At 47.1% G+C, this 21,101-nt stretch overlaps 1 protein-coding gene across 3 annotated transcripts in view; it reads right to left on the bottom strand.

The window, feature by feature from the left end:
* Positions 1-2,798: 2,798 nt before the first annotated feature.
* Positions 2,799-21,101, bottom strand: part of LOC116957472 (protein mono-ADP-ribosyltransferase PARP14-like) — a 109,922-nt gene continuing 91,619 nt past the window's right edge. For all 3 annotated transcript variants that reach the window (XM_076056254.1, XM_076056253.1, XM_032979642.2), the window contains 5 exons: positions 16,839-17,045; positions 13,482-14,090; positions 10,304-10,464; positions 5,160-5,346; positions 2,799-3,949 (listed from right to left, as the gene is read on the bottom strand). In XM_076056254.1, the coding sequence (XP_075912369.1) occupies positions 3,642-3,949; positions 5,160-5,346; positions 10,304-10,464; positions 13,482-14,090; positions 16,839-17,045 (1,472 nt within the window). In that variant the 3' untranslated portion in view covers positions 2,799-3,641. The remainder of the gene's footprint in view (positions 3,950-5,159; positions 5,347-10,303; positions 10,465-13,481; positions 14,091-16,838; positions 17,046-21,101) is intronic.

The following is a 21,101-nucleotide window of genomic DNA, read 5'->3' as shown; positions in this document are numbered from 1 at the left end:
GACCCGGCATGCATCCATGATGTTGTGTGGATGCGCCGATGCCACCATACGTACACACACACACAGACACATACACACGTACATAAGACACGTACATACACACACACACATGTACATACACACAGACACGTACATACACACATACATACACATGTACATACACAGACACATACATACACACATACATACACACGTACATATACACGTACATACACAGACACAAACATACATACACACGTACATACACACAGACACATACATACACATGTACATACACACGTACATACACACGGAGACATACATACACACGTACATACACACAGACACGTACACTACACACGTACATACACACATATATATGTAGTGACTCAACTCGGAGACAGTAATACTTAGAGGCACTTATTTATTTAACGAGCATCATCGGGATAAACACACACCCTACGCAGTTGCACACTATTATACTTAAGACCGTCGATTGTCGACGGCACTACTTAGAACAGTTGAACAGGCTGTCTGACTAGCAGCGCCCCGGGATGGTGAAGACGGAGACGGCGATGAGGGGATGGTGACGACGACGAGATGGTGACGACGACGATCTCGAACAGCACGAAGGGGATCCAACTTCCAGCAACAGCCCCGAGGTCCCCCACAGGGGCCCCACTTCGACTCTCCACGTGGCCTCGCCCCCCCTCTGGAACCTACCAGCGGGTTCCCGAGGCTTCCCGATGGGCCCCCTCCCTGACGTTTCCCCTAGACGCCCCCCCTCTCGTGTCTATCGTGGTCTGCTGACGTCAGTACTGCCGTACACCGCAGATCTCCTTTTTTGCCAGCAGCCGGCGCAATGCCGCTACACATGGATGAAAGCCAGAAGCAGTGGTGCTGACAGCATTGGTGCTGACAGCAGTGGTGCTGACAGCAGTGGTGCTGACAGCAGTGGTGCTCTTGTAATAAATGCGTCGGTGTATCGGGATTGAACAGTGTTTTGGGATCTAACCCACAACGTCCTGTACACCGAGCGAGGTAGTTAACATCTCCGAGCCACTACGACGTCCGTCACGGCGTGCCGGGCGGACCAGGAGTTGTTGCCCCCTGCTGGAGGTCGGAGAAGACTGTCACGTGGCTTTGACTACGTGGGGCTAACATCCATTCACACACAATGTAACTCTGACATGCATAATAATGTAATAAATGACTTTCAATTGTGTATCAGGTGCTCTAACTGCGTGAAAGTCAAGTGCAAAAGCATAATAACTAGTTTCATTTTACCAGGTATGGTTACGTGTAAAAGTATTTTATAAACAAAACTATGTATAGCAGTAGCCAAATAATATGAACACACGTTGACTCTAAATGTGGGGAAAACCCGGAGGACCTGGAGGAAAAACTATCACGGAGAGAGAGAGACAGGCAAACTCCAAATATACAGCAGGCATCTGGCTGAGGTAATTAACATCTCCGAGCCACCGCTATACAGTCATACCTCGGTATACGACCGCTTTGGAATACGTCGAATTTGCTATACGTCGTGTTTTGACGAGAAAAAAATGTCTTGGGATACGACGTCTTGCTTGGGATACGACGCGCTTGCTATAACTTGTATGGGTCGGGATGAGCCACCGCGTACAGTACCCGCGTATACCACACCCCCAATAAAGCTCTAACAAGCCGTAACAGTATTGTGTGGAATGACCAGACAATGTCACACTTCAGGAACATTTTTAGAAGAAGGCAAAAACAAACTTCAATGGACAGGTTTTTGGTAAAACTCAAACCTGGTGAGCCTCAACAAGGTCCAAGTCAAGAAAAAAGACAGCAAAGAGAAAGAGAAAAAAAATGCTGTATCACTTGATATAGCAATCACTTGATACAGCAATTTTGCTGTGACGGTTTCCACCTGAAGACGGAAGCTTGTGTTGCTTCCGAAACGTCGTGATTTAATTTAGTTGTTTTCATTTATTTTACCTACGTGACTTTACCGAAAAAAACAGAGTATGAATCCATGCAGTCACGACAGCTTCAAATCTACAACCACATTAATGTATTAATGCCATATAAAATATAATTTCTTATACTCTGGAACGGATTATTTCCTTTCCCTGTATTTCTTATGGGAAATATTCGTTTGGTATTCGTCATTTTCGGTATAAGTCCTTTCTTCTGGAACGAATTAACGACGTATACCGAGGTACCACTGGAAAAGCACCCACGCTGGGCGTATGGAAGCTGCAGCGCCACCTTCAGGAGAGGAGGTGATCTTTAGGTTGATGATGATGATGCTGTGCCGAATCTTCAGTGCATGGGTAGCTTGGCTGTGAGTCTGTGTGGCTATGTTGTTGATGATGTCGTTGGTGTCGATGAAGTTGCTGACTTTGACAATCATGTTGTTGATTATGATGATGGTGTTGATGTTTGATGATGATGTTGTTGACGAGGAACGATAATGATGATGCAATGCTACCGCTGATGATGTTCACAGCAACGCTGATGATATGGATGTTGGTGATGACGATGTTGAAGTGAAAACCCATCTCTTCTGCCTAGCCCAGCATCATCATCATTATTCTGCCCCACAGCTACGAACAGGCCGAGAACAACATCTACCACTACCCCTATCACTACCACTATCACTACCCCCACCACTACCCCCATCCCTATCACTACCCCCACTACTACCCCCACCACTACCACCACCCCTATCACTACCCCCACCACTACCACCACCCCTATCACTACCCCCACACGTAACACCACCCCTATCACTACCCCTACCATTATCACTACCCCCATCACTACCCCCACCCCTACCACTACCCAACCCTTCCTTAACCACCCCCATCTGTTGTCACCATAGCTACACCACCACTGTCGTCGTAACATGCATTTTTATCTATTATTGTAAAGCCTTGGAATAAGGCCCTATGTTATTTCGATTATGATGATGGAAGTGGTGCTGATAACGGTGCTGACGTTGATGCTGTTGATGTTGGAGATGGTGATTTTTAATGCTGGCGATGGGAAGATTGATGGCGGTTTTGATGATGATCCGTTTAACACGTAGTAGTAGGAGGCTTTTTTACCAATATTATCCATAGTAGGATTAGATCGCGTGAATATATGTGTCCTCAAACCTGCCACCACCCAACACAGCCAATTAGTAAGGTTTATCATGTCAACAGAACGTACCAATTCCTTACTAGTACAGCACACCGGTGTGTTGTAGAGTACTCAGATTGTAAATGTTGCGGCTTTGTTCTCCAACAAACATACCGGTGTGCTCTACTAGTAACGAATTGGCACGTTCTGTATACGCAACAAAACTTACTAAATGTCTGTGTCGGATTGTGCCGGGTTTAATGACACATTAATATAACAACGCGATCTAACCTAAAAAAACCTGTTATGGATATTGGTCGCGAAAGTCTACGTGTTAAACTGCAAAACGTGCCGATTAGTGAAGAGTTCAGCATTTACCAGTTGTGCTGGAGAGTAAATGGTGTAGTGGGATTACTCTCCAACACAACCAGTTAGTGCTGAATTAGTAACCAATTGTGTCGGGCGGTGGTGGCGGGCTTAACGACGCATTTATACTTAAGCGGTTTAACCCAACAACAGCAACAACAAAAAACTCCCCGTTATGAATTTTATGATGATGACGACAGTACCTTGAACTTAATAATATGTTCAGGGTAAGCTTGATTGTCATTGAAGATGACGAACATCGACGGCCGGCTGGTGTTGTCAACCACGCTGTCGTACAGCAGCACCGAGTTGACGATGGGATCCTTGGGCGGAGGCTCGAGCATGCCCACACTGCCCGCCGTGTAGTTGCCCGTGAGCACGCGTGCCCGGTAGACGTATTTGATGCCGTCGGAGTCCGGTGGGGAGTACGTGTCGCGCGCGGAGTACATCGCACTCACCGCAAAGTAGACTCCGTTGCCATAGGCCACGGCTGAAAAATGAAAAAGTGGAACGGCGAGGGTGAGAGGAGGCCCGCGGAACCGTCACGCTACTTGAGACCGAAAATGGAGGGGGGATTTCTCCACACCTCTGGCTGTCGCCTGATGATGCTGCTGCTGCTTGTTGTTGTTGTGATTACCGGCAAAACGTCACGGCTAGTCGAATTGTAAATGTGTGTAGTGGGTTTCCTCTTCAGCACACAACCAGTGTGTATGGAACGAGTAACGAATTGGCTGTGTTGGGTGGTGGCAGGTTTAACGACATTTATATTTATGCAATATAACCCAGAAAAAATATGTTATGATTCAACAGTCGTTTTGTAATGGGGAATTAAAGGTATAAACACACCTGTTTATATCCCAGGCGTGGAATGGGAGTTCCACACCTGGGGTTCCACCAGGAAAGAGTCCCACACCTGGGGTACCACCAGGAGAGAGTCCCACACCTATACGACCACCCCAGTAAATGTGCGATCACCCCAGGAGTTGTGTTAAGATGTTCAAACCCCAAATAGACAGCTTTTGCAAGGCATCAATTGCCGCATTAACCACACGTACTTGTGGTAAAACAGGCAAACAAACACACTCTGATAATACTGTTAAATGCATTGTATTTGAAGCTGATTGGCCTACATCAGAGACAGCAGCCTTCTTGGTGGTCTTGTCTCTGCACCACCGGTGTTAGACCAGAGAACATCAAGAGGCAAACAGTGCAAAGACATACTCTTTGGTTCTTTCGGTAAAGTCACGTAGGTATAAAATAAAATAAATCACTACGTTTCGGGCGCAACACAAGCGTCCGTCATGTGTTGCGCCCGAAACGTCGTGATTTACTTTATTTTATACCTACGTGACTTTACCGAAAGAACCAAAGAGTATGGATCCCTGCAGTCACGAAAGCTTCAAATCAAGAGTGCAAAGACAATGCAAATATCAGGACACTTATAGCTCGGTTTGAGCAGTTACGTTTCTGGCATACCTTTCTTTGCCAGCATTAACGTACGAAAAACAAGGATAGACTTTCCCCTTTCTGGCAATACAACAGGAGGTGTCAAGATGTTCAAACGCCTCGGCCAAAGCTGTATCTATTTTTTGGTGTTTGGACGTCTTCACACGACTCCTGTTTTACCAGAAAGGGTTCACGCCGATTCTTATTTGTCATCGTCGTCTATTGTAGGTGTGCCGCGTGCACGGTCCCGTTACCGTTTTTGCCGCAGTAGCTTCTGTTGAAGCCGTTGGCGTTAATTTTCTCGCAGGTATCGAGGGCCGTCCCGTGGAAGAGAATCTTCTCCACGGGCGTCTTCAATGGAGACGCTTTGTCCGCGTTTTCCATGTCCCTTTTCTTCGTCGTGTACAGATTCCACAGCTCGCGATTCTGCACTGATAAAATCTTGTACACGTAATAAATGAAGGTTCATGTTATTGACACTGGGGAGGCAAAGGAGACCGGGCATGGTGCTGGCCACCCACCCCCTCGTGTACCGTGCCGGCCTTCATAGGTGCTCGCTAGCAGCACTTGTCCAAACAGTCTGCTCAGTGTTAGTCTATGGGTGATGTTAGTCTATGTGTGATGTTAGTCTATGGACTACATTAGTCTATGGGCAGTGTTAGTCTATGGGCGATGTTAGTCTATGGGCAGTGTTAGTCTATGGGCAGTGTTACTCTATGGGTGATGTTAGTCTATGGGCAGTGTTAGTCTATGGGCGAAGTCAGTCTATGGGCAGTGTTAGTCTATGGGCAGTGTTAGTTAATGGGCAGTGTTAGTCTATGGGTGATGTTAGTCTATGGACGACGTTAGTCTATGGGCAGTGTTAGTCTATGGGCAGTGTTAGTCTATGGGCGATGTTAGTCTATGGGCAGTGTTAGTCTATGGGCGATGTTAATCTATGGGCAGTGTTAGTTAATGGGCAGTGTTAGTTTATGGGCAGTGTTAGTCTATGGGCAGTGTTAGTCTATGGGTGATGTTAGTCTATGGACGATGTTAGTCTATGGGCAGTGTTAGTTAATGGGCAGTGTTAGTCTATGGGTGATGTTAGTCTATGGGCAGTGTTAGTCTATGGGCAGTGTTAGTCTATGGGCAGTGTTAGTCTATGGGCGATGTTAGTCTATGGGCAGTGTTAATCTATGGGTGATGTTAGTCTATGGGCGATGTCAGTCTATGGGCAGTGTTAGTCTATGGACAGTGTTAGTCTATGGGCGATGTTAGTCTATGGACAGTGTTAGTCTATGGGCGATATCAGTCTATGGGCAGTGTTAGTCTATGGTCAGTGTTAGTCTATGGGCAGTGTTAGTCTATGGGTGATGTTAGTCTATGCTCAGTGTTAGTCTATGGACAGTGTTAGTCTATGGGCAGTGTTAGTCTATGGGCAGTGTTAGTCTATGGACGATGTTAGTCTATGGGCAGTGTTAGTTAATGGGCAGTGTTAGTCTATGGGCGATGTCAGTCTATGGGCAGTGTTAGTCTATGGTCAGTGTTAGTCTATGGGCAGTGTTAGTCTATGGGCAGTGTTAGTCTATGGGCAGTGTTAGTCTATGGGCAGTGTTAGTCTATGGGTGATGTTAGTCTATGGGCAGTGTTAGTCTATGGGCGATGCTAGTCTATGGCAGTGTTAGTCTATGGGCAGTGTTAGTCTATGGGCAGTGTTAGTCTATGGGTGATGTTAGTCTATGGGCAGTGTTAGTCTATGGGCGATGCTAGTCTATGGCAGTGGTTCTTAACCTTGTTGGAGGTACCGAACCCCACCAGTTTCATATGCGCATTCACCGAACCCCTCTTTAGTGAAAAATAAAATGTGATTTTTTTCAAATTCAAGACATAGATATGTTTTTTACTGGTACACAAAATGAGCCGTGCATGAACATTACCTTGTTCAAAGAATAAAACCAACACAATGCATAAACTCACAACAAATTACATACCTGGAAATCAATGTGACTTCTGCTGTTGCCTTTGAGAGATCAGTTCAGATATGCGTGGCTTCACCTTGGCAAGTGCCACTCTCATGTCATTTTCACAGCAAAGTCTGTTCCTTTTCTTCGTTTTTATGTCCAGCATCCTCGAAAAGGATTGCTCACAAAGATATGTTGTAACAAATGGTATAAAAAAAAATCCAGGGCTTTCTTAGCAATAACTGGATACTTGTTCATTTGTCGACACCAAAACGTTGAGAGCGTTGTTGTTCTGAAGAGTTGCTGTTGAACCTGGCTCTGCTGAATTTCAATGATTTCGTCGAGGAATTCATCATTGACATCTGCTGTTTCAACAGCAAACGTGAACGGCTGTCTCACCCATGCTGGATATGACTCTCTTGTAGGGAAATATCCGTCGAGAGACTTTGCAAGCTCATCTAAGTGCGTGGCAATTGTTTGCTTCAGTTCCGTGGATGCAGAAATATCTCCGATTCCAGACACATCTTCGATCTTACTTGCACAGTCGTCCAGAAGCGGGAAGTTTGCGAAGTTATTGTTCTCTGTTCGTCGTTTCCATAACGGTAGCTTTTTTTGAAAAGCCTTCAGGTGTTCTTCCGCTTCCATGATATTGACTCCACCACCCTGCATCTGCTGATTGAGATGATTGAGAGCTGCGAATATATCAGCCATGTACGCTAAAATGAGAATGAACTCAGGATTTTTGAAGCAATCTGCATGGCAGTGTTGGTGCTCTTGCAAAAACAGGGCTAATTCCACACGCATGGCAAAAACACGATTCAGCACCTGTCCCCGGGATAACCACCGAATATTAGAATGGAGCAGAAGTACCTAAAATTCAGAGCCCATTTCTTTACACAGCTCACTGAAGATGCGGTGCCTCAGAGCACTTTTTCGCACATAGTTCACACATTCCACCACAGTTTTTAATACTTCTGCCATTTTTGGAGGTAAGGTTTTTGTTGCCAACGCATGCCTGTGCAGAATACAATGCGTCACAATGATGTGTGGTGCATCGGCCTTTACTAGCGCACCAAAACCAGACTTTCTTCCCAGCATGACTGGAGCTCCGTCCGTACAAACTGCAGAAACCATATCCCATGAAAGATTGTTGTCTCTGAAGAAGTCATCCACAAGCTTCTTCACATCGGCTGCCTTCATTGTTGTTGTAAGAGGCTTACAAAATAAAAACTCTTCTTTTATCATGTCGTCTTTCACATAGCGTACAAAAACAGCAAGCTGGCTTAGATCAGAAACGTCTGTGGTTTCGTCGAGTTGAAGGCTGAATTTTGCCGGGCTTGAAATCAGATCCGCGACTACTTGAGCCAAGATGTCTTTACTCATGTCTTCTATTCTGTCACTGACGGTGTCATTTGAAAGGGGAATTTGGGATAATTTACCTTCGGCCGCTGTTCCGAGTATCAGATTCGCCATCTTTAATGCAGCTGGTTTCACAAGTGTTTCACCAATGGTGTGTGGCTTGCCCTGCTTTGCGATCAGGTAAGCAACTTCGTACGATGCTGTCAGGATCGGTTTGTTAACAGGTACAAATCCAAGAGCAGGCAGAGTGGCCCTTTCATCGAATCTGGCTCTCTTCACCCTGAATTCAGCAAGTGTTGTGTTCTTGTATTCCCCGTCTCCATGCAGCTTCAAGAAGTGTTCCTTTAGTTTTGCCGGTGCAAGACTAGAGTTGCTCAACTTGGCGTTGCAAATCATGCAGATAGGACGCTCACTCCCATCACGTTCCGTGATACATGAGAATCCATGTTGTACATATTCGTCCGACCACTTTCTTCTTTTGCCCGACATAGTTAGTATGGATAAAATATTAAAGAAATCACACGACGTACGACAACAGTCACACGTTGACTACTGAGTATGCACTAAATTCCCCGCAGCGCTGATTGGCCAAGCAGTGTAGCATGATCATCTGCAGCCAGTGATGGCCAAGCGGGCCGTGTGTGTCATCACAAATTTACACAATAATTCAAGTGTGTCCGGACCTCCGTGGCGGGGGCTCTGCCGAACCCCTGAGATCGACTCACCGAACCCCTGGGGTTCGATCGAACCCAGGTTAAGAACCACTGGTCTATGGACAGTGTTAGTCTATGGGCGATGTCAGTCTATGGGCAGTGTTAGTCTATGGGCAGTGTTAGTCTATGGGTGGTGTTAGTCTATGGGCAGTGTTAGTCTATGGGCGATGTCAGTCTGTGGTTTTCACACCTAATGATGATTGCGTGTGTTGCAGTCGAAACGTCGTGAGAATTTTATTGTTTTATATATTTTTTATTTTATTGTTTCCCTTCTACGTGAGTTTACCGAAAGAACCAAGCATATGTAGAATGATGACCAGAAATTTGAACGTGATCCGATGCAGATCCAAGCCGATGAGTGCGCTTCCAACAGGTGGCACGCGAATCAAGGTGAGAATTATTGTGAAAAATACGAACAGGTTTTTTTACCCTGTCTGGCAGTACTAAAACAGGTGTGTCAATATGTTCAAATAACTTTTGGAAGGAATCAAGTGCTGCATTAACCACAAACAGTGCTTGTGGTGAACATGTAAACAAACACGCTCTGATGCATGCAGTGTCTTTGTACTGTTTGCCTTTTGAAGTTCCCTGGTCTGACACTTATGGTGCAGAGACAAGGCCACGAAGAAGGCTGCTGCTGTCTCTGGTGTAGGACAATCAGCTTCAAGTACAATTAATGTCACATCATTATCAGAGCATGTTTGTTTCCATGTTCACCAAGTACTACATTAACCACGTGTGGTTAATGTAGTTTGAACATCTTTAAACAACTCCTGTTTTATTACCGCAAAGGGTTAAAACCTATTCTTAGTTTTCATACTTTGTTACTGGGCAAAAAGGTTCCATGGGAATTATGAATGATAAATATCCCTCTCTTCTCCTGCTTCTCCCATCCTCTCTCTTCCCTCCTCCCCCTCCTTCCTTCCTCCCTCCTTCCTCCTCCCCCCTCGTCCTCCCCCCTCGTCCTCCCCCCTCGTCCTCCCCCCTCCTCCTCCCCCCTCCTCCTCCCCCCTCTCTCCTTCCCCCTCTCTCCTTCCCCCTCTCTCCCTCCCCCTCTCTCCCTCCCGCTCCCCCCCTCCTGCTCCCCCCTCCTGCTTCCCCCTCCTCTCCCCCTCCTTTCTCCTTACCCCTCTGCCCCCCTCCTCGACTTGACAAAAACTACAACTTACAGTCCGTGGCGGTTGCGCTGTCAGACCACTTTCCCCGGTCAGATTTGCGTTGTCAATTCCCCCCCAGAGGTGTCTTTACTATATCGTGTTGACCCCCCCCTCCCCTCCTCCCCCCCCCCCCCAAGTGAGCGAATGTTAACCGAGACAGGGGGCATGCTTCCGACTGCTGGTCCCTTTTAATGACGATGAAATAACTTTTTTTTAAGTGTTGCGTTACCTGTACAACTTTAAATCCGGGCTGTTGCGAAACTTTTCCCAGGGACTTTCTGAATTCCTTTTCGATTTGCTGGTATGCTTTGGAGGAGCACTTTAAGACTTCGATGAGGACTCGCTGATTCACCAGCTCGTTCTCGTCTGCCCAGTGAAGAGGAATGTCGTCTGAAAAGAGACGACAAGAGCATGGGACGCATTTCTACAGCCTTAGCCCGTGCTTGCCTGTGCACCGAGATGTTTGAATTGACGATCAATAATTCGAATTATTTGTTTGTATGCATGTGCAGCTTAAATGTGCAGTTTAAAAAACAGAGCTAAAATAAGTTGACTCACTGTGTGTGTAGTGATAGGGGTAGGGGTAGCGATAGTGGTAGCAATAGTGATAGGGGAATGGGTAATTATAGGGGTAGGGATAGTAATAGGGGTAGTGATAGAGGTTGGGTAGTGATAGTGGTAGGGGTAGTGATAAGGGTTGGGGTAGTGATAGGGGTTGGGGTAGTGACAGGGGTTGGGGTAGTGACAGGGGTTGGGGTAGTGATAGGGGTTGTGGTAGTGATAGGGGTTGGGGTAGTGATAGGGGTTGGGGTAGTGACAGGGGTTGGGGTAGTGACTGGGGTTGGGGTAGTGATAGGGGTTGGGGTAGTGATAGGGGTTGGGGTAGTGATAGGGGTTGGGGTAGTGACAGGGGTTGGGGTAGTGACAGGGGTTGGGGTAGTGATAGGGGTTGTGGTAGTGATAGGGGTTGGGGTAGTGATAGGGGTTGGGGTAGTGACAGGGGTTGGGGTAGTGACAGGGGTTGTGGTAGTGATAGGGGTTGGGGTAGTCATAGGGGTAGTGAAAGGGGTAGAGATAGGGGTAGTGATAGGGGTAGTGATAGGGGTTGGGGTAGTGATAGGGGTTGGGGTAGTGATAGGGGTTGGGGTAGTGATAGGGGTTGGGGTAGTGACAGGGGTTGGGGTAGTGACAGGGGTTGGGGTAGTGATAGGGGTTGTGGTAGTGATAGGGGTTGGGGTAGTCATAGGGGTAGTGAAAGGGGTAGAGATAGGGGTAGTGATAGGGGTAGTGATAGGGGTTGGGGTAGTGATATGGGTTGGGGTAGTGATAGAGGTAGTGATAGAGGTAGTGATAGGGGTAGGGGTAGTGACAGGGGTTAGGGTAGTGATATGGGTGGGGTAGTGATAGGGGTTGGGGTAGTGATAGGGGTTGGGGTAGTGATAGGGGTAGTGAAAGGGGTAGATATAGGGGTAGTGATAGGGGTAGTTATAGGGGTTGGGGTAGTGATATGGGTTGGGGTAGTGATATGGGTTGGGGTAGTGATATGGGTTGGGGTAGTGATAGAGGTAGTGATAGAGGTAGTGATAGGGGTAGTGACAGGGGTTAGGGTAGTGATATGGGTGGGGTAGTGATAGAGGTAGTGATAGGGGTTGGGGTAGTGATCGGGGTTGTGGTAGTGATAGGGGTTTGGGTAGTGATAGGGGTAATGAAAGGGGTAGAGATAAGGGTAGTGATAGGGGTAGTGATAGGGGTTGGGGTAGTGATATGGGTTGGGGTAGTGATATGGGTTTGGGTAGTGATAGAGGTAGTGATAGGGGTAGGAGTAGTGACAGGGGTTGGGGTAGTGATATGGGTTTGGGTAGTGATAGAGGTAGTGATAGGGGTTGGGGTAGTGATATGGGTTTGGGTAGTGATAGAGGGAGTGATAGGGGTTGGGGTCGTGATAGGGGTAGTAATAGGGTAGTGGTAGTGATAGGGGTAGGGGTCGTGATAGGGGTTGGGGTAGTGATAGGGGTTGGGGTAGTGATAGGGGCAGAGATAAGGGCAGTGATAGGGGTTGGGTAGTGGTTAAATAATTAATCAAATGTTTTATTACGAATCTTAAACGTGACATTTAGTCAGAAATCAAATAAAAGATCAGCTCAGTTTAGCGGGGTTGGCTACGCATGGTGCGAAATTGGTTCAATATACACACATACATACAGTACAGCAGCAGGAGCAGCACCTCAGATTAGCGCGGTTGGCTACGCATGGTGCGAAATAAGTTTAGCATACAGCAAATGCGTTGGAGAACAGTGCCGCGTGAAGCAAAACAACAATTCCCCCGTAAATAATGAGGTAGCGATAAGATTTTAAAGTAGAGGTTCGTCAGATCGTTGTAACGGAATGCGCTCCGTGTTGTGAGGGTGAGCGTCGTGTGGGTGAACCTCGTGAGGGTGAGCGTCGTGTGGGTGAGCCTCGTGAGGGTGAGCGTCGTGAGGGTGACCCTCGTGAGGGTGAGCGTCGTGAGGGTGAGCGTCGTGAGGGTGAGCGTCGAGAGGGTGAGCGTCGTGAGGGTGAGCGTCGAGAGGGTGAGCGTCGTGTGGGTGAGCGTCGTGTGGGTGAGCGTCGTGAGGGTGAGCGTGAGCGTCGTGAGGGTGAGCGTCGTGTGGGTGAGCCTCGTGAGGGTGAGCGTCGTGAGGGTGACCCTCGTGAGGGTGAGCGTCGTGAGGGTGAGCGTCGTGAGGGTGAGCGTCGAGAGGGTGAGCGTCGTGAGGGTGAGCGTCGAGAGGGTGAGCGTCGTGTGGGTGAGCGTCGTGTGGGTGAGCGTCGTGAGGGTGAGCGGGGACTTCCTGGCCAGTACCCTTTCTGGCAATAAAACAGTTGTGTCAAGATATTAAAACACCAAATAGAAACATTTTGATAGGAAGAAAGTCTGCGTTAACCACACATGTTAGCTGTGGTGAACATGCAAACAAACATGCTCTTTCATAAAGGTGGTAGTGGTAATCACCAGCAGAACATCACGACTACTCCAATTATAAATGTTGTAGTGCGTTTACTCTCCAACACACAACCGGTGGGTTACTGAACTGGTCACTAATTGATTGGCGCATTTTTTTACGTGACCAAATCCTACCGATTGGCCGTGTCGGGTGGTGGAGGGTTTAACGACACATTTATACTCACGCGATCTAGCCCCGAAGATAACATTTTTAATGACTGCGAGTTAATGTCTGGCTGGAATTATGGTTCATAGCTTGTCGAGTGTGAATGCGAAATGCACAGTGATGCCTTGCGAAGGACGTAGATGCACTTCAAAAGCGTCTCATATGAATGACAATCGTGAGCGTAATACAATTGACAACGACGACGGTAATTTCGTAGCGGTACACACGCTCAACTTCCACGCAATTTCACCGACTTGCCTGCAGGCGTCACCCGCTTAACCCTGAACGTCTTCCCACGTTCAAAGGTCACATTCATTCTGCTGAAGTCGACGAGCACCTCTTGGCCTCGAATGGAAACGCGCCGCTCGTCCCTGCGCAGGGCCTTCTCCAGAGCGACATTGTCGGCTTTCGAGAAGGGGGTGAACTCCTCGTCCTCGCCAAGGAACATCCACGTCACGGCCTCCGCTAGCTTATCTTCCTCCTCGGCGTGCTGCCTCCTCTCCCTCGCCTTGTTGATCATCGCCTGCAGCTCCAGCGCCACTTGGCTCACGTCCGTGATGTTGCCGTGGATTTTCAAGCAGTCGCCCGCGACCGCCCGGATCACGACCTGGTGCTTCTTCTGTAGCGCGTTGATCTCGTCCCCCGCCTTGGCGTAAATCTCCCCGATGATGGCGTCCCTCAACTCCAGCTTGCTCTCCTCGGTCGTCATTTTCTTTTCAATCTCCATGAACACGTTCTCCACGTTCTCCAGTGTGGCAGAGTACACCTGCACGTGCACTGGCTCGATCTCAAATGACACTGGCTGAATTTCCCGTTGGGCTTCGCTGCCCCCCCCGGACATCAGCGATGTCATGTACTGAAAATTTCCTGCGGATCATGCAACAGCAGTAAGTGGCAATTCAAACAATTATATTATGAAATTATTTTTTTCTTTAACCAGGCGTAAGGCCCCCACTACTGAGCTAAGTAGCTATTTTTCAGAAGCGACCTGGCTATCGTAAATGATAGCTCAGCGAAGTGGCTTATCAAGTGGCAATTTATAGCGGCAGTCAAATACTCTAAAAGCGCAATGGTGTGGAGAGAAAAACCGGAGCACCCAGAGAAAAAATATCGCCGTGACCGCGGGGAGAAAAAGAGACACAAATTCCAAATATTCAAGCTTCAGGGTCAGGATCAAACCCACAACCTCCCGTATACTGGGCAAGGTAGTTAACATCTCCGAGCCACCTCAACGCCCTATATATCAGTGTACAATTCTGTAAAGGAATGGCAAATAGATTCGAGGCCTGGTAAATATGTAGCAGTGTGAGATGCAATGGCATTCTTGTCTTGATTTCTTAGTTTTTCTTCATTTGGCAGCACTGCTTTGCTTGGCCTCATCTCTACCTGCAACACCGCATCTCCCTCCAATCTTCGGGCACACTCAACACTCCTCAACTCCATTCCGTAGGAAGGGCCACACTTAGGACAGCCTAGGATTGAGCGTTCACCCGACGACGACACTCAGGTGGACGAAACCTTCCCGAGCACAGCCCCAAACAATCTGCAACTCCGCGCTGGCTGCCACGGGAACATCCAGAATGGAGCGCCGAGTGTGCCGCTCCATTCTGGAACAAAGCACCGAGCGTGCCGTTCCATTCCTGTAGCGCTATTTCCTATTATGCTGTGGGTACGCATCTCCATTGGAACCATGTTATAGTGACCTCGTATAGCACTGTGGGTAACGCATTTCTATAGGATTCTTGTTATATTGACCTCCTATAGCACTGTTTCCTGTTGCGCTGAGGGTAATGCATCTCCATTGCAACCGTGTTATAGTGCCCTCCTATAGCGCTGTTTCTTATAGCACTGTCGGTAACGCATCTCCATTGGAACCATGTTATAGTGACCTCCTAGAGCGCTGTTCCCTATTGTGCTGTGGGTAATGCATCTCCATTGGAACGATATTATATTGACCTCCTATAGCGCTGTTTCCTACAGCGCTGTGGGTATGCATATCCATTAGAACCATGGTATAGTGACCTCCTATAGTGCTGCTACCTATAGCGTTGTCAGTAACGCATCTCCATAGGAACGATGTTATAGTGACCCCTATAGCACTGTTTCCGGGTTGTGCTGTGGGTAATGCATCTCCATAGTAACCAAGTTACAGTGACCTCCTATAGCGCTGTTCCCTATTGTGGTGTGGGTAACGCATCTCCATTGGAACCATGGTATAGTGACCTCCTATAGCACTGTTTGCTATTGCGCCATAGATAACGCATCTCCATAGCAACTGTGTTATTAGGACCTCCTATAGCACTGTTTTGCACAGTGCTCCATATACCGCCAACAACACCTCCTGAGAGCTATCGGAAGAATGCCTGTGCATAAAAAGACTTAAATAACCATCGATGTCAAGCAGCATTTCACTGATGTCTATCTTATTGCGAGCAGCTGCGGAGACACAGTGTGCTCTATTTGGCATGCACTCCACCCTTATGATGTAAAGCAGGGTGACCGTAACATCGAGGCATCGTTCCAGGCCACTCTTTGCAAACGAGACCTATCCTGGTCTCCTGAGTTCTCAGAATCAATATAATGTTCACTTCCTGAGTAAAGCCCAATGAGCTGAGAATATCTTCTTCAAGCATTCCACAAAATGTGTAGGTTCTTAATTCGCGAGTTTTCGCGTATTCGCGAGTTACTAAATTGTGTACCAGTTCGCTCTTCGCGACTCCGGTATTCCTCGAGTGTACGTAGCACCAGACCACCGATACCGGGGAGGTATGCCCAGAATGTTGTTACATTTGAAACGGTCTGCGAAGATTAGGCACGCCATCTCAGCTGCCCGCTTAGTCCTCAGTCAATCATTAATGCCGTTCCGAACTCGCTACTGTGGATTTTTTACTTTATATACAGTACACATAGTCAACTCGTTTATACGTCTTGGTATAAACGAGTCGAATGTGAGGTCCGTTAAAAAGGTGATTGCAATCAGGAAAAGTGTTGTGGCGAGCAGTCCGCCAGAGTGCAAAACTGATGACAACTGTGTGGCATTGTTATCAAAAGCCTGCATCTCCCGAAGAGTCATCCTCCTGCGTTCCTCACCATCACCACAATCACCAACCACCTCATCCATCGTCGTCAAATCATCATCACTCCCGCCATCATCAAAGGTCATTTAAAAACACACCGTTCTTTATAACGCATCGTGTGTTGTAGTCATTGTTATTAAGCAGTTACCATTTTCCCCCTATGTTCACTCGTACCAGGAACCCAAGTCAATTGTTCCCCTTGGAACGAAGTTTCTGCTGTCACGAATTCTGCAAAGACGTAACGCCCACGCACAGATAGGCTTTACTGTTCTGCTAAACAAAAACAATACCAGTTATGTTGTGAAATTACATTCACACCTAAAACTTTAGCGATATTAATTGAGGCTAAACAAAACACACTTAGTGATGACACAGGATTCCTATGTACACCGTTGCCTACAAAGATCCAATGGTGGTCCTCCTGACTTCCATTGCTTGTCTGTTGACGATTATTCTCATAACTGCGTCTAGTCCTTTCATGATCAGCAATGTTAAATATATAATATATAAAAAACAATAATACATCATGGTTACGTACTTGTCACAGTGGACATAATTCCCTTTTGCAATGGTGCGGGTTTGGACTGTCTGTTGAGTAGCTCCCGATGGAAGTCCTGCAGCATCTCCTCCATGAACACCACAACTCTCACTTCCATGAGACTTTTGGGCTTCTTCTGGACGTAAAACTCCGCGATGGCGTCCAGGATGATGGTCGCTGATTCATGCGGGTTTAAGCCGCCCGCGCCTGGACAACAACAACAACGTGAACGCAGGTCAACAAGCGACAGACGCGCTCATGCCTCGTCTTGCCCAGTGTAGATTTGCACAGCGCCTTACTTCAAGGGGCTTTTACGACAAATTAGAGGCGCTCTAACAGGATAAAATGAATCCGTAACAGTATGAATGATATATTATATTCTTAGTTTTTTCGATAATATATATTTTATTATTTTGTTGTTTCCCTTCAACGTGACTTTACCGAAAAGACTAAGAATATGAATTACTGCAGTCACGAAAGCTTTAAATCAAAAGTATGAATGATAAATTATGTTAATGCAGGAAACCCATATATGGAGTAGTGGGGTGTCGCTTTGCTCATAAAAGGAATACTGGAACGGGGAATCGACGTGTTTTTTAACAATTCAATGCTGGAATAAATGGGAATCAACCTGGATCAAGCGTGGATCAAGCATGGTGATTCCTGTCACATTATTTCTGGATCTAAAGAGACGATTTGTGGATCTAAAATCCCTACATTAGTAGGCCACCCCTTGACACTGATTGGCATCCCTTCCACATTAACATAATTTATCACTCATTCTGCCGCGGATTAATTTTATCCTGTTACAGCACAACTAACTCATGGCGCTTGCCCCGACAGCCTGCTGAAGGCTATAGGAGGGGGATGTTTTTGTATTCTGTTCCACTGGTAATTGTTTTGATCTAGATTGAAAACTAATTTCCTTAGAACTGCTTTCTGTGTTTACCATTCCCCCTCAACTCCGATTAGTGCGGTTGGCTACGTCCAGTGCCAAAGAAGTTCAACATATATACTGTACATACTACACTATACACTAAAATACACACTATAGACTACACTTTACACTACACTAAGCACTCCACTATACACTACTCTATACTCTTTGGTTCTATTCGGTAAAGTCACGTAACAAACAACAACAAAAAAATAAAAAATTCACGACGTTTCGGCCACAACACAAGTGGCCTTCATCAGGTGAAGGAACCGTGCTGTCATGAGGACAGCGTTGGAGTGAAAACAGCCAAGCCCAGGTCGCGTCCTTTAAGCTGTGTGGGAGGAAGCAAAGCGCTTGACAAAGGAATTAGTATAGAAATGAGCACGATATACGTAGGAGGTGTATGGGCCATGATGGACCAGGAGCGGGTGGGGACCATAACGGACCAGCAGCAGGGGGGGGGGAGTAGAGTGAGTGGAGTGAGTGAGTGGAGTGAGTGGAGTGAGTGAGTGGAGTGAGTGGAGTGAGTGAGTGGAGTGAGTGGAGTGAGTGGAGTGAGTGAGTAGAGTGAGTGGAGTGAGTGAGTGGAGTGAGTGAGTGGAGTGAGTGGAGTGAGTGGAGTGAGTGAGTGGAGTGAGTGAGTGGAGTGAGTGGAGTGAGTGAGTGAGTGGAGTGAGTGAGTGGAGTGAGTGAGTGGAGTGAGTGAGTGGAGTGAGTGAGTGGAGTTAGTGGAGTGAGTGAGTGGAGTGAGTGAGTGGAGTGAGTGAGTGGAGTGAGTGAGTGAGTGGAGTGAGTGAGTGGAGTGAGTGAATGGAGTGAGTGAGTGGAGTGAGTGAGTGAGTGGAGTGAGTGAGTAGAGTTAGTGGAGTGAGTGGAGTGAGTGAGTGGAGTGAGTGAGTGGAGTGAGTGAGTGAGTGGAGTGAGTGAGTGAGTGGAGTGAGTGAGTGGAGTGAGTGAGTGAGTGGAGTTAGTGGAGTGAGTGGAGTGAGTGAGTGGAGTGAGTGAGCGGAGTGAGTGGGTGGAGTGAGTGAGTGGAGTGAGTGAATGGAGTGAGTGAGTGGAGTGAGTGAGTGGAGTGAGTGAGTGAGTGGAGTGAGTGAGTGAGTGGGGTGAGTAGAGTGAGTGAAGGGGACAAGACTGTCCAGAGGGCAGCGCTGGAGTCCACACAGTCAAGCTCAGACCGCGACCTCTAAGCTGTGTGAGAAGAAGCCGAGCGCCCTGACAAAGGAATTAGCATAAAAGTTAGCATTTCATTGGCGGACTTAGAAAGAAGGACGATGTACTGGGGGGGGGAGCATGTGCAGACAGGCGAGGGGGAGAGGGGGGAGCCCACATATTGATGGTGTGAAAAGGGAATTTAAGCAGCTGCAAAAGTTTGGGATACCACTGGGTGGGGACCATGACGGACCAACAGCGGGGGGGGGGGAGTAGAGTGAGTGAGTGGAGTGAGTGAGTGGAGTGAGTGAAGTGAGTGAGTCATGGTCCCCACCCGCTCCTGGTCCATCAATTAAGCAACCATTGGAAAGATGTTCTGAATCAAACCAAACATTAAGCTAATTTTCAATGGTACAGTATATTTTTTAAGCAGTGGTATCCCAAACTTTTGCAGCTGCTTAAATTCCCTTTTCACACCATCAATATGTGGGCTCCCCCCTCTCCCCCTCGCCTGTCTGCACATGCTCCCCCCCCCCAGTACATCGTCCTTCTTTCTAAGTGCGCCAATGAAATGCTAACTTTTATGCTAATTCCATTGTCAGGGCGCTCGGCTTCTTCTCACACAGCTTAGAGGTCGCGGTCTGAGCTTGACTGTGTGCACTCCAGCGCTGTCCTCTGGACAGTCTTGTCCCCTTCACCCACTCTACTCACTCCACTCACTCCACTCACTCACTCACTCCACTCACTCACTCCACTCACTCACTCCACTCCCCCCCCGATGCTGGTCCGTTATGGTCCCCACCCGCTCCTGGTCCATCATGGCCAATACACCTCCTACGTATATCGTGCTCATTTCTATACTAATTCCTTTGTCAAGCGCTTTGCTTCCTCCCACACAGCTTAAAGGACGCGACCTGGGCTTGGCTGTTTTCATTCCAACGCTGTCCTCATGACAGCACGGTTCCTTCACCTGATGAAGGCCGAAACGTCGTGAATTTTTTATTTGTTGTTGTTTGTTACGTGACTTTACCGAATAGAACCAAAGAGTATGGATCCTTGCAGTCACGAAAGCTTTAAATCTAGAATATACACTACTCTATACTAAATAACTACACTATACACTACTATACACTACACTACATATACTACACTACGATACACTACAATACACTACTGTATACTACACTACACTATACACTACATTACCATGCCCTGCACTATACACTACACTACCATACACTACTATATACTACACTGATTAATTCACAGTGATGATGTCATCTTACTTTATTTAAGACTATTCTGCCAAATCGCCCGACGATGCTGGATGTAATTACCAGTGATACGTCGTACTAATCAAATTGTAAAGGTTGTGCATTTACTCTCCAATACACCAGTGGGCTGAAGTGGGTAAGTAATTGGCGCGTTGTTTACGTGACAACCCTTACTGGCGGTGTCGGGTGGTGGAGGAATACGACACATTTACACTGAAGCGATCTAACCCAAAAACATTTATTATGAATAATATTGGTTGCGAAAGCCTCTGTGTTAAACTGAGTACTATACTCTATAATAGAGGTTTTTGGGTTAGATCGCGTAAATATATAAATGTGCCATTAAAACCTGCCACCAATTGACACAGCCAACTAGTAAGGATTGTCATGTAAACAGAACATGGCAATTCGTCACACGTACAGCACACCGGTATGTTGGAGAGCCAAGCCACACTAGTACAGCACACCGGTGTGTTGGAGAGCCAAGCCACAACAATTGTAAATGTGTTGGAGAGCCAAGCCACAACATTTTCAATCTTTATATAGAGGTGTAACGAAACAGTAAGACTTCTCCAAAATCTGGCTGTCGCCTGATGAAGCTTGTTGTAATTACTGGCGAAACATCGTACACAAATTGTAAATGTTGTAGCTTGGCTCTCCAACACACCGGTGTGCTGTACTCGTGATGAATTGGCATGTTCTGTTTATGTGACAACCCTTACTAGTTGGCTGTGTCAGGTGGTGGCGGGTTTTAACGACACATTTATACATTTAAGCACTATAACCCAAAAACCTCTCTTATGGATGATATTGGTTCTATACACGACACACTATACTATACGCTACACTATACACTACACTACGATACACTACACTACTATACACTACACTATGATA

The sequence above is a fragment of the Petromyzon marinus genome, chromosome 75 (genome assembly GCF_048934315.1).
Source record: "Petromyzon marinus isolate PM22_M1 ecotype Great Lakes invasive population chromosome 75, UKy_Petmar_22M1.pri1.0, whole genome shotgun sequence".
Classification (NCBI taxonomy): Eukaryota; Metazoa; Chordata; class Hyperoartia; order Petromyzontiformes; family Petromyzontidae; genus Petromyzon; species Petromyzon marinus.
Note: the sequence above shows the minus strand (reverse complement) of the source record. Positions and strands in the feature narration are given on the sequence as shown.